This window comes from Anastrepha ludens, chromosome 5 (assembly GCF_028408465.1).
Source record: "Anastrepha ludens isolate Willacy chromosome 5, idAnaLude1.1, whole genome shotgun sequence".
Classification (NCBI taxonomy): Eukaryota; Metazoa; Arthropoda; class Insecta; order Diptera; family Tephritidae; genus Anastrepha; species Anastrepha ludens.
In genome coordinates, this window is record NC_071501.1 from 73,928,166 (window position 1) to 73,945,870 (window position 17,705).

The following is a 17,705-nucleotide window of genomic DNA, read 5'->3' on the forward strand; positions in this document are numbered from 1 at the left end:
CGTTGTACCAATGTTAGGAGCTTGCATCGGTGTCCATTTGCCCACAGTTCCGCTCCGTATAGGAGAACGGCGAACGTGGTAGCCATCATTATTTCCCGTTTCGCTTGAGTTGAACCCCCTATGCTTGCCATCAGTCTACTGAGTAGGGATGCCATATTAGCGGCTTTCTTTGCTGCGTGCTTTATTTAGGTTAGAAGGTTTAGAAGGTTAGTCTTGAGTCCACACTGCTTTGGATTGTATTTTTAGGTCACCATGACTTGCAACTGCCAAAACTATTGTCCAATTTAGTAAATACAACTAAAATATATCCATGGATCCGACCTTGTTTTCATATATGAATTCTAGTGAAAGTGATGGAGATGGAAAAATAGTGCGGAGGCTGTTAAATTTAAAAGGAAACATTTGGCACTCCCAAACACAGCGTTAATATGTACATGGTCAGTGATTCATTACAAAGTTTCCCTTGCAGATCCCTGAAACGGCCAAACAATAAGAGACCTAACAAGATATTCCTTATTGAATTTTCCTGTCTTGTAAATAGTTTTTAAAATATTTGCATTTGTTTTTTTTTTTGTCCCAAGTTTCACTTTACATGATTACATTTTACAGCTGTTTTAACTATTTTTAATAATTTTTTTTTTTGCATATTTATGGTTTTTTAGCATTTATCATACTAGATCGCTTGGTCGGGTTCTCTTTAAACACCTTTTTGCGTTTCTTTCCCTTTCAAGAAGTTTGTTGATTTCTGCATTACTGTGTGTGTGTATTTTTTCAAAGTGCCTTGTTGTTATCTTTTTGATTTCTTCGTCTACACTTGCTATATTAAAAGTCCTGTGGATGTCATCATTTTTCGTGTACCTGTCAGACATGGTCAAAATTCGAAGAATCTTAGATTGCTGTCGTTGGATTTTTTCTATATGGGGTTTTTTAGCCGTTCCCCAAACCTGTAGTCCATATAGCCAGATTGGTTTAATCATGGTTTTGTACAATAATAGCTTGTTCTGTATAGTAAGTCTGGATTTTGTGCTGACTAACCAATGAAGTCTTTTATGTGTTTGACCTTTTGCTGGAATCACCACATCCAATTTAGTTTGGAGTCCAAGTGAATTCCCAGATATTTAGTAGTTGATTCTATTGTAATTGCTTTGTCATTTATTTCAATTGGAACTGCGGTAAATTTTGTTTTGTTAGTAAATATAACCTGTACGGTTTTGTCTTCATTTATTTTTAGGCACCAGTTATCAAACCATTCCTTAACTGCGTTTGTGTATCGCTGCAGTTTTTCAGTAGCGATAATTAAGCTTTTGTCTGATGCTAATAGTATTGTACTCGTATCGTCTGCGAACGTAGCAATTAAAGAATTAGTTTCGTCAGGAGGTGGTATATCTGCGGTGAATAAAACAAGAACGCTTCCTTGCGAAACTCCAGCAGTTATTTGATGAATATCTGAACATTGATTGTCATATTTAATAAGGAAGATTCGGTCGGTTAGATAGCTTTTTATGATGAGATAGTAGTCAAAAGGTAGCATTCCTTTTATTTTGTGGAGTAAGCCTTTGTGCCACACTTTGTCAAACGCTTTAGCTACGTCCAAAAATACTGCGGCACAGTATTGATTGTTTTCAAGGTCTGATTGGATTTTATTTCTAATTCTATGGATCTGTTGAATAGTCGAATGTTTTTTTCTAAATCCAAATTGATGATCCGGTATTATACGTTTTTGGTCTAGAAGTTGGCTTATTCGATCATGCAGTAATTTTTCAGCAATTTTAGATATTGTCGGTAATAAGCTTATTGGTCTATATGATGACACGGTAGTTGGATCTTTACCCGGTTTTGGCAATGCAATAATCTCTGCCACTTTCCAGAGCTTCGGAAAGTATTGTAAGCGAAACATTGCATTAAAAACGTTTCGCAAGTATATATATGCCTTGGTTGGTAGTTCCGCTAATGCTTTTCCTGTTATCATGTCATATCCGGGTGCCTTTTTATGTTTTATTCCTTTTTTGATGCAAGCTTTTATTTCGTGTGTACTCGTCCTTTTTATTTTTGTAAAATCATAGTGAAAGTTGTTTTGGTTGTTGATTTTCTTTTCTTCGTCATTTGATAGAACTTTTTCGAAGTAATTTGCCAATGTTTTCGCTTTTTCCTCTTTTGTAACAGCCCATGAATTGTCATCTTGTTGCATTTATCACATAAAAATGTTTCCTCAGTCATAAATGCTTAAATATTTAGTAAAGAATGCAAAAGTAAATAAAACATAGTCCAAAACCACTTATAAAATCAAAAGTTCACCACTGAATAGATACTTAAAACTAAGGTTGTCGCGTAGGGCTTCTAATTGCAGTCTTTGTTGGCCATATACTCCACTATGACATATTTTTAGGGGGAGTTGAGTTTATAAAAATTCGTCCTATCATAAATTTATTACAAAAACCATATTTAATAAAATATGTTTACAATTGACTTACATCTTTGGTTGAATTTTATTGTTTACGAACAGCTGTCCGTGTTCGAATGACAGTTCGATCAAACGAGTATGTTCAGCACTCGTTCACATATGTCATGGTACGAAATAGGCATTTTTCTGGTACGAGTCGGTCGTTCGGAGATGTGATGATTCGACCCCTGTATTTTACACAACTTTCTTATATACTATGCAAAAACTACTGTATAGGTATATGTAAATAGTAAGCAAATAATTTTAATTAAGGGTAAATAAAAGCAACTACTCTGCTGACAAGTTTTGACAATTTACTTTTTTCTCATTTAGTTTTAATTAAAAAAAATAGTCAAAAATCAACACGATTTTTGCGGCACTTGAATTTCTCACTTTATTATAGCAACATTTAATGGGCTATATAAAACTGTATATCTAGAATTTTTCTAGAAATTACGATCAAAAAATGTATTTTTATATTTACTTTATATGCATACGTTTTGTATAAGGAAATCATCTGAGTTTATATAAACAATTATTAAAAATAAATGAGAACGCAGATAGCTAATACATCTTACTATCTATTGTACATATATACAAATATTATATTCACATTAAAAAAAAATTTAAAAAATCGTATTTTAATATGGTGCTATATGCAGCTCATATAATACATACGAGTACATATAACATAGTATAGTACGAGGGGTGCCTTTTATATTTCGGGAATTGGCAACCCTGGTGTTGCAATCTGGCAACTGACAGCTGTATCGCAAAGTTTGACATTTTCTGGCTTTTACGTACTCAGAACGTTTTGAAATACCAGCGATATTTGTGTTGTTTACAGTAACTTAAAAGATTCATCTCGGTCCAAAAATGGAATTAAATCGTGAACATTTTTCGTGCGATTATTTTTTACAACTTTCGACGTAGATTAACTCAGCAACATGGCATGGATGAACTTAATTCATTTTTTGGCGATGAAGCTCCATCAAGGACCACTGTTTATCGATGGTATGGTGAATTCAATCGTGGTCGTAGTTCACTCCAAGACGAATTTTGTGAAGGTCGTCCAAAATCAGTTGTTGTTCCGAAAACCATTGATGCTGTGCGCGAACTGATATTGCAAGATCGTCATGTGACCTATCGTGAGATTGAGGCAATCTTAGGCATTAGTGGGGCCAGCATACATTCAATATTGCATAAACATTTGACTGTCAAAAAAATTTGTTCGCGTTGGATCCCACACAATTTGTCAATCGCTCAAAAAAAGGCTCGTGTCGATTGGTCGAAGGAAATGCTCAAAAAATACGATCGCAGGGCTTCGAAACACGTCTATGACATCGTGACTGGTGATGAATCATGGATTTACGCGTATGAGCTCGAAAGTAAACAGCAGTCGACTGTATGGGTGTTTCAAGATGAGCCAAATCCAACAAAAGTTGTTCGCGCACGAAGCACTTCCAAGCAAATGGTCGCCTGTTTTTTCGGAAAAACTGGACATGTCGCAACCGTACCACTAGAACAACGCAAAACAGTAAATTCTGAGTGGTACACAACCATTTTTTTGCCAGTTGTCTTCCAAGAAATTAGGAAAACTAATCGCCAAAGACGGATCACTCTTCACCACGACAATGCGAGCTCTCACACATCGGCTCAAACAACTGCATTTTTGAGCACCCAAAACATCGAATTAATGGGTCATCTGCTGTATAGTCCTGACTTGGCACCGAATGACTTCTTTTTATTCCCGTACGTAAAAAACAAACTGAGAGGTCAACGTTTTTCGACACTTGAAGAAGCGGTTGCGGCATTCAGAATGCATGCTTTGGAGGTACCTCATTCAGAGTGGCAAAAGTGCTTCGACAATTGGTTCAAACGCATGCAAAAGTGTATAGATCTTCATGGAGAATATTTTGAAAAACTATAAAGTGATTTTCGATGATTAAAATTTGTGTTTGTTTTCTAATCCCGACTTATAAAAGGCACCCCTCGTAATATATAAATATTACAGTGTAAATATTTTCGTTAATCGCTATTCGTTTTATAGTTTCATTTCATTAGCATTACTCGCTTACGGTGAACGCCAATAATGCCGGAAGTGCGTATGCGTCAACGACCTGGTGACCACTTGTGTGGCTTAGCCAAATGGCATCCGGCTTGGATGCAACGTTTTGCAACAACAAAATCATTCATGGGCGTCTATGGATTATTGGGCACGATTCAAGCCATGTCCTACATGTATTTTGTCGTTTCGTTAACCACAATCGAAAAACGTTTTAAAATTCCAAGTCAGACAACAGGTAAGTAAAGAGAAATATTAAGAGGGGAATTTAAAAAAAATTAAATTTAAATTTTTGTTCGTATAATTTATATTTAATGGCGCAGCGGAAAATAATACTTTTCTATTAATGATTTGTGGTTCAATGAACCAAATCAATACGGTTGTACGGGACGTATGAGTAACTTTATTAAGTTCACCCACGTGTAATAAGATTAATTGTATAGAAAATTTTAATACATATGTACAGTTTCCACTGTTCTGTACGTTTGACTTATTTAAATTGTAAATCCGTTATATTATAAAAATTTTGAATTTTTTTAAATAATGTTAAAAAAAATTCTTTATTTTCTCACATTTGAGTTTTTAGTCGCGATGTAACTTTCTGCGGAAATGCTCATATTCGTGTGTTTTTAATTATTAACAAAAAGTAACTTACTTTTAAATGTAAATATAATACAAAACATCTAGCTAACTTAAGTTGAAAGTCCAACTGCCCCCGAATAACGTAACGTGATTGCATAAAATTGTAGACTAACTTTAATTGCCGCTACTATTTTAAGAATACAAAAAAAAACACGAAGGCAATTAAAATCTCATTTTAACATCTCTTTGTATTACACATTCTACACATCCATATTTTATTATTTTATTTGCAAACCGTTTCTGTTTACTTTCTCTCTACTCTCCTACCCCCTTTCAATAGGCATTATTTTGAGCGGCAATGAAATATCACAAATCCTACTGTCACTCATTCTCAGCTACATTGGAGGTCAACGAAATCGCCCACGTTGGATTGCTTGGGGCATTGTATTTTGCGGTCTATCCTGTTATATTTTAGCGTTGCCACATTTCATTTATGGTGCCGGTGACGATGCGCTACATCTAACCGTTGAATATTTACAAGAGCACTCGTCGACCCTAGTGGAAAATGTGACAAGTGCATTCTCATTGGTTGTAGGTGAACAAATTTAGTACATTTCATTTCATACTAATCTGACTAGTTGCATATATTTGCGTCATCATATGAGCGTGTTCTTACGTAGGTGTGTATGTAATACGCAATAATTGAGTTCAATTTAAATTGCCCAAATGATAGTAGTGCACTAAACACACATTGTTACATTTTTCTGCACATCAAATTTTTACCTATATGTAATATTTGCACACAACTTTATTTACCGACACGCCATTGTTTGCTAATTCATAAACAATTTCTATTGTAGAACTCGTCTATCTCTATTCACAATTCTCAAGAATTGTGCGGTCTAACGAAATCATCTCAAGAATGTGAGTCACTTTTGTCCATTGTGCCGCTGATCTTGATTTTCCTGTCGCAATTTGTGCTCGGTATTGGCAACACTCTGTACTATTCGCTGGGTCAAACCTATCTTGATGATAATACGAAAAAGTCAAATACGCCACTTATGTTGGCTGTGGCCATGTCGCTGAGAATGATTGGACCCATTGTTGGCTTCTTTTTGGGTAAGTTGCAATTATGATACATTACAATAAAAATTACAAACATTTTGCACGAATACATCATATCAAAATGCATTTGTACATAAATATCGGGTGTTTATTTAGCTGCATGAGATCTATCGATATCGATCGAAAATACTTTTCGTCTATGAATATAATTAAAAACCACAGCAGCAAAGTAAGAGGTCTTCGTTTTCATTGTCAAAATCTTCATACTTGTGTTAGATATGAGTTTTACTCTGGTCTATCAATCACTGAAAAGGTCAATGAAATTATGACACAAAACATCTATCGCTTAACAGCTTTGAACTATTTGAAAAAATGATGGATGTAAACTTAAGTGTGATGTGTGGATGCAAGAGCACAAAATATCTTTTAGGCCGAAGGGTCGGTCACTGGGCACACAACAGATACTAAAATTATAGTGGATGCCACCTGAATTAGCAATGAAAACATTACCGAAAACGGTTCACATACGACAATCATGCACGAAAAATAATGTGAACTAGGCACCTTCTCAAACGGAATCGAGGACGGCTGTGATTTTGGTGCGATTGGAGTCAATATATATATATATATATATATGTAATATATATCATTGGCGCGTACACCCTTTTTAGGTGTTTGGCCGAGCTCATCCTCCTATTTCAAGCTGATTCCGAACGACAGATATTTCTATGAGGAGCTTCTTCATGGCAGAAAACACTCGGAGTTTTGCAATTGCCTGCCGAGGGGCGACCGCTATTAGAAAACTGTTTTTCTTAATTTTGGTGTTTCACCGAGATTCAAACCTACGTTCGCTCTGTGAATTCCGAATGGTAGTCACGCACCCACCCATTCGGCTACGGCGGCCGCCGATAGTCAATCCGGGGCAAGCCAAATATTTGACTCTGATCTACTCTACGGTCAACAATTAATAAGACTTAAGCAAACTACTCAATTAAAATAATAAAAATTTAATGGAGTAAAATTGTCTTCAATAGAGGTCAGCGAAATGCATTCAAACGAATTCTTCGCCTAGAAAACCTAGAGATTCTTATCTCCTAGAAATTATGGGGATAAGGTGTTGGCCCAATGCAGACCTGCTTTATTGCCTTTGCTCGCTCTACTTTGAAAGCGTCTATGGCCAATTGATGACTTCGAACATTGTCAGAATAAACGGCAAAAAATAATAGTTTTGGAAGCAAAGTAAGAACCAGCACCTATAGACTCTCTTTAGATAATGTCAAAGGATCAGCTATTGAAGTGGATCATATTTGATTTAATAAAATTCATTAAAAAATATTTTAAGTAGGTAGGTAGATGAAATGGTTGAAGTATTACACTGGCACTCCCTAAGTACCATTAAAGCGCCATTTTGATACCATCATGAGACCTCCAACAGGCAGATATCTACAGCCAGCCGGAGCTGTTAATGTAATGGAGAAGGTTGTTGGGATTTAGGTTGACGCACTGCCCCAGGATGTTGAAGAAAGGAGTCCCCATTGACCTTCATCGTCTAGCTGCTAAATCTGGACATTTACAGAGAAACTTGGGCATTTACAGTATCCTTCTCTAAAAGGTCACCACAGCTTCTGAAATCGGGCTTAAATGGTAAACTTGGTTTTTGCGCTTGTTTGTCGATCGTCCAGTGACAGGTAAACAGAGCTACGGGTTTGGAAATTGAATGGCGTGGAGTTTCTAGGACTTAGGAGCACATAAAGAAATGGAGCTTCAGCTTTTCTGCGCTTTCCTAAGAAATAAGTTGTGCAATTCCCTTTTAACAACAGTCAGGGGGATGCTGATGACTGGGTAGAAGGTCTCTGAGACCAATTCAAACCCGTTCCTGGTAAGCTCATCAGCAATTTCACTTCCCTCTATGTTCCTATGTCCTTCAACCCAGATCAGGGAAATGTTACCTACACACCCAAGATATTTGATCTTCTCTTTACAGGAGTTGAATAATTTTGGCCATGGCGTCGTTGGGGCCTTGATCGCGGCTTGGCTATAGGGAAAAATGTTTTATTTCCCCCGCTCCCACATTCCCTAAGCATTTTGCATGCCTACAGGATCGCAAAGACTTTTGTTTGAAAAACACTAGCAGTATTCGGCAATTTTAGGGAAATTGTTAAATTGGCTGATTTAGAGAAACTCCTGCTTCGACTCCCAATTCCATCTTGGAACCGGCAGTGAAGACAGAGGCACCAGCTTCGGTAGAGATCTTTCCCTCGTTCCAATCCTTCCTACTTGGAAAGCTTCCCCTCAAACTTCAGTTTGCGGATAGAGAGATATGGTTGAAGTTCGGAGAAATACGGTGTTAACTGCCCAAAAATGCTAATCCCTTGAGAGATTGCCTCCAGAGGCCAACCTCCTTTAACCTGATTGCACTTTCAGCAGCGATGGAAATACTGTGAAAATCAATGGGAAGTAAGTGCAAAACGACATTCAGGGCAGCACTGGGGCAAGTTCTACATTTTTTTTTTTTTTTTTTTTTTATAACTTACTTTATTTGCAATCTATCTACTATAAGACATTCAGCAAATTAGATCTTATAAGATAATGGCAGCGGTAGTTTTGCTTTTGTGCAAATCTACATAGAAATTACAACAGCTTATTAACTTGTACAGTTCGTTATTAAATTATTAAAATTCATTAGTACTTCAAGATTGCTTAAATTCATTGTTTGTTAATATTATCACTTAAGATTAACTTACTTAATTTTACCTTAAAGTTTATAGGTTGAGTAGATTCATACTAGAGGAATGGCAAGTCTAAGATATGATTGCGTTTTAACCGTATAGTTTCATTGGTTGTGTCTAATAAACAAATAGCAGCTGGATTTATGTGATTAGATAATCGTTTCAGATATCTAGTACTATATTTTCGAATTTCATTCTTTACAAAAGGAATACCTAAGTCCTTATGGATAGATTCATTGGTAATAAACCAAGGGGCATTAACAAGGCTTCGCAATGTTTTCGATTGGTAACGTTGCAAGATCTCCACATTGGAGTTGCTAGCAGTTCCCCATAGCTGTATTCCGTAGGTCCAAATGGGCTTCAGAATAGCTTTGTAGATCCGTATTTTGTTTTCTAGGCTAAGTTGAGAGTTACGGCCAAGCAGCCAGTGCATACGTGTTGTTTTAATTTTTAGTTCTACATGAAATGAAATTTTTTGGCATACCGACAGTTATGCCAAAATTAAACAGCTCAAAGAATTTTGTGTTAAACAAAAATTTAAATGCAATCATGTTGCATGTCAATTCAGGCAGTTTTCGTAAGCAACTTCGGACGTACTTATATAAATATAGGACATACATATATTTGACAAAAGAAAATTCTAAAATCGATATCGTTTTGTTGGGCAAAAGCCAACTTTCAAATTTCTTTCTGCTTTAAAAATTAATTGTCATGGACCAAGTTTACGTTTCTCCCTTTATCGATTATTTCTTAATTCCAGGCTACATATCGTTGAATATGTACATCGATCCATCCAAAACCCCTATCATTGATAACAAGGATCCACGCTGGTTGGGCGCCTGGTGGTTTGGCTGGATGATTTTAGGCACACTGATGGTTCTATTCTCCGGTTTGATTGGACTCTTCCCCAAACAATTACCTAAAAAGAAGTCCGAACATTACAACTCACACTTGCCGCGTATGATGCGTTTAGAGGAGCTCAAAAAAGAAGACGGCATTCCGTTGGGCAGTACACTCTCTCTAAACGCTGCTTTGGATGCAAATGCCGCTGCACCAGTCGATGCTGATTTTCCACAACTCAAAGGTGCGACTTGATAATGATTCTACAATGATATCTATGATAATAAACTCTCTATTCACTCAACGTTAAGACTTTCCTAAGGCTTTGATGCGTCTCTTGCGCAATAAATTACTGATATACAATATAATATCGGGTGTGTTCTACATTCTGGGCGCTGCTGGCTACATGACATTCTTGTCTAAATATATGGAAGTCCAGTTTCATAAAACCGCACAAACCGCCACGGTAATTGTTGGTCCAATATCGATCATTGGTATGGTGATTGGTCTAATTGGATCTGGTCTTATTATATCAAAAAAACGGCCTTCACCGAGTAAGGTGCTCATGTGGAATGTGATAGTGGGCTTTGTGTACATTTTAGGACAAACATCATATATTTTCATGTATTGTGGCGATTCAATTTCCTTGGAGAGCGTTGGAAAGTAGGTTAAACAAAAATTTGTGCGCAATGATTCACTAAATTAACATTTTATTTTCCAGCTATAACTTCACCACTCAATGTAATAACAATTGTTCCTGTAATTCTGTGCCATATTCACCAGTGTGCCATGAGGCTAGTGATACAACATTTTTCTCCGCATGCCATGCGGGGTGTAAATCATGGGATCCAAAAATAAGGGTGAGTTCAAGAATAATTTTTTTCCTATAGGAGGGCAATATTGAAGCAGGACATGCGAGAGGTTAAAAGTTCTGTGAATTAAAAATCACAGGTTTCTTTGGCTAAAAAACAGATCTCACATTGTTATATAAGTACATTCATATGACATTTACACACCTAAAAATTCATTGGGTAAGTAATTAATTATCCAGTAGAACCCACGGCTCTTGCTAATTTTTTGTGTAAACAACGTATTCCATCTCTGAAGGAGTGTTTACCTTTTTACAAAGCATAATTTTGATACTTTATAAAAATTGAAACGCTCTCCAAGAAATGCTGATCGCATCGATCGAAATAACTGAATTGTTATAATATAGGATATAATATAGGACATTTATATTTATAGGTACTTTGTTACTTTTAAAGTGACATGAGGTCTGACGTTATGCTTGGTGAAAAATTAGCCTATCATTTCTATTTACTCATTTTGGTAAAAGTGTCTAAATGTATCGCTTCAAACTAGAGTTGAGTTGAGTTGGCTCCCTCTCAAAAGAATGTAATGTCCCGCTACTCTTTCTCATTTATTTCATATAACATTCTCACTCCGCCGCAGTAACTGGCATGAAAAAAGTACTCACTCTCGATAGACAGAATAATAAGGTGGTGCCGATCGTGGTACCGCTACTTTGCTCTCAGCGAACTTGACAGAACTGATGCGTGTATGACGTCGGACTTGCTCAATTTATTCATGAGTTGTTTACGTAATTTATTCTTTTTCTGGGACACTGTTGGCATTTTCACATCTCTTTCATGCAACTACACCGATGTGACGTCTTGCTCTCTCTGATGGGGGCGTTCCTGTTTCTATCACTCTTGGCTCACACTTGCATCTGAAGAGTGGACTGTTATTATTATTATCCAGATCGACTCCTATTGGCAACTCTTGCTTATAATTTTTTTCGTGGACGATTTGCTATTGATAGGGTGCGAAAGGTTACATATAGATTTGTTTCCTTCGCGCAAAGTCAATATTACACTTTCTACTTCTCTTCCAAAGAAAGCATCCACATACTCGTATCAATAGTATTTCGTAGCATCAGTAACACTTGCACATTAAAGATGTTAAATAAGTACACAAAATAATATTTGTTAATAATTTGTTGACACAATAACGAATAATTCTTTAAAATATTTACAAATTTTCGTTTACATATAGCTTAAAATTTATGGGAAGTTGTACGAAGCATGTAAAATCAGGCCTTTACCGTCCCTACTACAAACTTCATTAGTTGTCACCCAAGAATGATAGGATGCAAGATTTGACCATCCCAAGCAAAATTGTGGGAGTAGCACGTCATAGGAGACTTCACAGACTAATTGTGTCCGCTCATTTCACATGCGTTCCTACGCTCTTCCAATCAGACGGTAACGAAGTAACTTGCATGTTGGTTGCGTTGATTCCTTCGTATATCACCAACACAATCTCAGTTGTTGCCGACCTCTGTTGTATACAAACCGCGTTCATATTCGTTATTAAGTCAGCGAATCAGCTGATTCTTCAAATTTGCTGAGAGCGGATTAACGGATTGATATGGGCCACACCTTTCAATTCTGTACATTGTGATTTCCATCGATAGATATCGCCAGAGATGGTTTCAGCTGCTTTCAAACTGCTTTGACAAATTCCGTATGCCACCAGATATATAGCATTATTTTTTTAGAATACAAATTAAATTTTTTACGGCTTTCTTCTTTTCTTCTCAAAATTAATAGTTTGGTACAAAGCCTGTCCTTTTAAATCACTTAGAAATAATATTTACCTACACTTTAACAACATCCAATATATAAAGTGCGATCAGATTAGAAGTACTTTTTCCAATAGTGTTTTTCTGACAGATCACGCGGGACTATTGTCAAACTAAATACATAACTTTTTTCAGTACTCATTGACATTTCATCAACGTTTACAAATCGTACAATTGTATTACGAAAATCAATCTATGAAAAGTGTTCATCACGCGCTCAGTCCAACTTATGGGGTACATAAGGATTCAGCGATAAACCCCTTTTTGGCTTATAGTTAGATCAACAAGTAATATTTCCGTATTTAGGCTGAAGAGTAACCCGAAGCTATTCAAGAACTGCCATTATATCCACTGAAAATAACCCTTTGGTGCGGCCTCTGAGCTGGAGGAATCATTGGCCCATATTTCTTCAAAGACGAGACTGGCGCCAATCTAACAGAGAATGGCAAACGCTATCGCGCTATGACAAACAACTTTTTGATGCCCGAAATTAAAGCCCGTGATCTCCACAACTGTTCAATTTGATCCCAACAAGGCGCTTCAAAACGCTACTTGCCATACAGCCCGTGAAACAATGGTCTCTGACCAGTGGATTGGCCACCAAGATCGTGTGATGTTACGTCTTTGGACTTTTATTTGTGGGGGTATGTAAATTATAAATGTTTGTGGATATACCAGTCTCGATGTAGGCACTGGAAGCCAACATTACTAAAGTTATTCACGTGACACCGACCGAAGTCCTCCAGCGAGTCATTAAAAAATTGGTGTTTACGGATGGCCGAATTACGGCGCATTTGCGACCAACATTTGAAGAAAATTATCTTCAAAAAATAAATGCCATGAATGGTTCTACACAAAAATAATAAAGATTACCTAATCAATTTGAATTTTCGTTGTTTTATTTCAATTTAAATTCCGATCCCTCCAAATTGATCACCCTTTAGTAACGTCTGTATAAGTTGACCACTGGTAATTCAATAGACTCTGTCCAACTTTTGCGAGTATCCAAATTACAAAACACTGATTGTTTTTTGCTTTTTTATTGGCTTCATTAAACTTCGATCAGGCCTCTTTTGTAGTATTACAAATATTTATTCATTGCATTCCTCTTTACTTACCATCACAGAAATTTCTCGAGAATAGTTGTTTATACTTCTTCGACGTTTTTAAAAATAATTACATTACCACGAAGGATAGCAATAATGCGAGAAAAAAATACTGTAATTCGAGCTCCCAGTAATACGCATACATTTTTTTCCTATTAAACATTTTCTCTGCAGATTTTTTCAAATTGTTCCTGCGTTGAAGCAATCGATGATTTTACCATTACGCCCTCACACACGGCTACTACACCTAGTTTTCTTACCAGCCTAAGCACTCCAGAACGACTACTAAAACAAATGCAGTCAGAATCTACAACAGGAGCGCCACCACTTCCCACAACCATACCCTATTTTAGCAATCCGATTACATCACCAACAACCACCAATAGCAACGTTTCACGCACACGACGCTCCATAGACACGCTCTCCGAAATACTCACACCTGGAGTATGCTTAAAAGGTTGTTCTGTGGCCTTTTACAGTTTCACAATTGCCTCGATGATCGTGAATTGGTTCGGCTCATCTGGACGGATTGGAAATTTATTGGTTAATTATCGCTCTGTATCGACCCAAGATAAATCCTTCGCTCAGGGACTCTCTTTAATGATGATCAGCTTGTTAGCACTTATACCTGGTCCGATTATTTTTGGGCGTATAATTGATTCGACGTGCTTAGTTTGGACGGAAACTTGTAATGGCAGAGGAAATTGTCAGCTGTATGAACAGACAAAATTCCGCTACTACGTGAATATATTGGCTTTGTGTAAGTCCACTTACTGTATTAAGTCCACACTATATGTATTACGTTTTTATGTGTAACTGTTTTGAATTTTTCCATTCCAGCGCTTACATCAATCGGTATAGTCTTTGACATTTTGGTCTGGTACCATGGCAGACATCTCGATTTATATGGTGAAAAGGAGACCCAGCATCTTGAAGAAATGCGTCGAAAAGACAAACCACTTACTCCACTATTGGCACATAAGTCATAATCTGTATGTGCAGCAATTGAAGTCTCACATTTTGTACATTTTTAAGTCTATTGACATATTTTAAGTTAAAGTACTATGTTTTAAATTGAGGAATTCAAAGAGAAATAACGGAACTCTTAAACTCACTGAATTTAGTTTGCAAGACATGTACAGTTTGTCATATGTATTGCATACATTTCGTTACCAAAATTCACAAAGGGCTTAACCGGCAATTTTTTCAAATCAAATTTTTTCACAATTTCTATAGCTTAGACTAAATTAAAGCTCTAAAAAAACAGGAATATAGTATGTAAGCCAAATATAATGAGTTTACATATATTAGTCGACAAATGCGGGGAAAGGAGGGAGGAGGTGGGTTTTTGTGATTAGCACTACATGGGGAAAAAGAAAAAAAACACTACTCGGGAAAAAAAAACAATCCATTACTTCTTCGATAGATGGCTGTAGTGATCGATATCTCGTGAAGTATCGATCAAATAATTTAAAGTTTATGCTCGTTGTCAAGGTGACATTTCACACTAAAAACTCTTTTGCTGTTTTTTTGTTTGTTCCATACAGTTGTGAGTTACAGGGTGTTAACAATGGAAGTTAACAAAGAGAAAATTCGGTGCATTTTACAATTTTTCTTTGATAAAGGCGAAAATGCAAATCAGGCCGCTGAAATTGTGAATGGTGTTTATGGTGACGAGTCTGTAACAGCTAATTACGTGCAATTTTAGTTTCGTCGATTCCATTCAGGCATTTTTAATCTTAAAGAAACTGTCGATAAAATCACAGAAATATCGCAGTTGCCCGGCATGTTAGTAATCATAGCATCGCCCAGGATATTGATATCTTGATGTTGTTCCACAAATGAAGGGACCGACTCCGAACGGCAGATATTTTATGAGGAGCTTTTTCATGGCAGAAAAGCACTTGAAAAATTAAGATTAACATCAAACTCTGATTCCATGCCATAGGAGTATGCCGAATCTGTCAAGGCTGTGATCAGTAGGAGTAACTACAATGGGGTAAAGGAGACCTACACCATTACATTAAGTTTATTTAATGAATATTACAATTAAACTTTAACCATTTATCTGTCCCTCTAATTTCTGCTATTAATTTGTTGCATGTTTCTGACTATTCCTATATTTTTCTCAAAGTTTATTTTAATTTTAGTTACGTTGCGCTCCACTTACAGTTAAATTTAAATTGAAATACTTGAATTTCTTACAGATACAGCTTCTCAAATAAATAAACAATAGTCTACATTCAGAAAAGTTTTGTCAGGGGTGTCAGTTGCTCTGAAAATCGACTGACTACTGGAAACATTAATATTAAGAAGTGCGTGGGCAAAACAAAGATAGATACATACTCGCAGTATTTTGTGTACATTTCTGAGTAAGCAAAAAACGTGCCCTTTTACAGCATTGAGTGCAACATTGAACAATTTTTATACCGTAGAAAGGCAACATTTTTCCGTAAAAACTAAAACACTATTAGTTAATCATAAAAAAGATTTAAATGCTGCAGGGAATTAGATAAAAATGAAGCAGATATTGACCCAAAATATGTTTCTTTCTCTACACAAGGCGCCCACTTACAAGAATTTAATTACAGTAGTTGGCCCACAAAAATGTGGCCCTAAAGCACTCAACCGTCCTCCCTATAGTCTAGATTTAGCCCCTGCAGATTAACCTTTATTTCCTAAAAATAGTGCTTCAAAACCTTTTTAGCCTCCACTTCTAATACTAATATTAAAAGTGCTGTTCTGTTCGAGTTTTACATATATTTTGCTGCTCTTGTAAAATGTCAAAAAAGTTGGATCGAACCTTTCGTTAACGATGTGGATACTAAATTGAAGTTATGCCATAGGAGTATGTTCCAAAAAAATTGTCATAAATAAAGTAAACATCATCCAGATCAGTGAATATTGGATGTGCTGTGCCTTAACTACAGTACAAGGAAATATGTAATTCATGAATTTATTAAGTGTATCATTAACATTTTGCCTACTTCCTATGTGCACTCGTATATACTATTACATATATACATAAGTAGGTAGATATATACATATATGTAACCGATATTTTTTATTATCTTTGCAGTTATAAATCACAGTAATTTACCATGTAATTTTACTTTATATAATCATATTATGCAATAATATTTCGAACAATTTGTTTCAATATTAAAAAGTGTAAATTGTAAAATGTAATATAATTAAAGTATTTTATATCTTTGTATATATGTATTATACGAAAAAAATTGTAATTATCATTTTTATGCAAGACATAAGCACATAAACAACACACGCATGTATTTACATGAGAGACTTTGCCGAAGCCTGGATATCTTTTACTAAATCAAAAATAAAATATTTTAGGATAAAATTGAAGATCAGCGTTTTCTTAACCATAGCGCGTAGGTCTTACGAAGCTCGCCGTGTACGCTTCTTGATTAGTGCGTTAACCGCTAAAGCGAGTTTAACAAAGCGCGCCAGTTGTTTCTTCATCGTGCTAACCGACCTCAATCGGAATCACCAAGGGAAGTCAAGTCCGTGTCCACTTCAGAGCAGGTATTTTTTAGCATTAACTTACAAACAACGCTTTCACTTACGAGCTTGATTTGTTCTTTTTTCATTGAGTTGAAAAATTCATCTCCCCAAAAGATGGAGTTAACTTGGTGAAAATTTGCGTGCGATGAGTTGTTATGATTTTCGATGTGGGCTATTGAGACAGAAGTGCATTGAACAACTTACTTTGACTTATGCCCAAAAAAGGACTCATATCGATTGATGTAAAGATATGTTGAAGAAATTCAGCCGCGGCGGCCTAAAGCACATCTATGACAGTGTCGCGGTGACGAATCTTGGATCTATGCATATGAGCCAGAAACAAAAGAATAATCGACAGTGTGGGTGTTCCAAGACCAGCTTAATGCAATAAAAGTTACTTGCCAGAAGTTTTCGGAGAATTTACCAAGACATTGCGAGCTCTCACTAGAGTTTTTGAGCACTCAAAAGATCGAATCAATGGATCATCCGTCTAATATAGCTCATAATGATTTCTTTTTGTTCCCGAACACCAAAAATAAAGTGCGAGGTGAACAGTTTTCAACGCAAGAAGAAGCTGTTGAAGCCTTTAAACAGATGGTTTTGGAGGTTTTCTGAGAGGCAATAGTGATTTGAAAATTTGTTTAAGCGAATGAAGAAGTGGATTTATTGTGATTAAACATTGAACAACCTTTATGTAAATGCAACT

The 17,705-nt window shown here is 36.2% G+C and overlaps 1 protein-coding gene across 2 annotated transcripts in view; it reads left to right on the forward strand.

Annotated features, from left to right (window-relative positions):
- The window catches only part of LOC128864219 (solute carrier organic anion transporter family member 74D), a 31,121-nt gene extending 14,301 nt beyond the window's left edge, over positions 1-16,820 (forward strand). For both annotated transcript variants that reach the window (XM_054103779.1, XM_054103781.1), the window contains exons 2-9: positions 4,491-4,743; positions 5,428-5,678; positions 5,948-6,206; positions 9,642-9,965; positions 10,033-10,384; positions 10,443-10,581; positions 13,646-14,231; positions 14,312-16,820. In XM_054103779.1, the coding sequence (XP_053959754.1) occupies positions 4,533-4,743; positions 5,428-5,678; positions 5,948-6,206; positions 9,642-9,965; positions 10,033-10,384; positions 10,443-10,581; positions 13,646-14,231; positions 14,312-14,460 (2,271 nt within the window). In that variant the 5' untranslated portion in view covers positions 4,491-4,532 and the 3' untranslated portion in view covers positions 14,461-16,820. The remainder of the gene's footprint in view (positions 1-4,490; positions 4,744-5,427; positions 5,679-5,947; positions 6,207-9,641; positions 9,966-10,032; positions 10,385-10,442; positions 10,582-13,645; positions 14,232-14,311) is intronic.
- Positions 16,821-17,705: the final 885 nt, after the last annotated feature.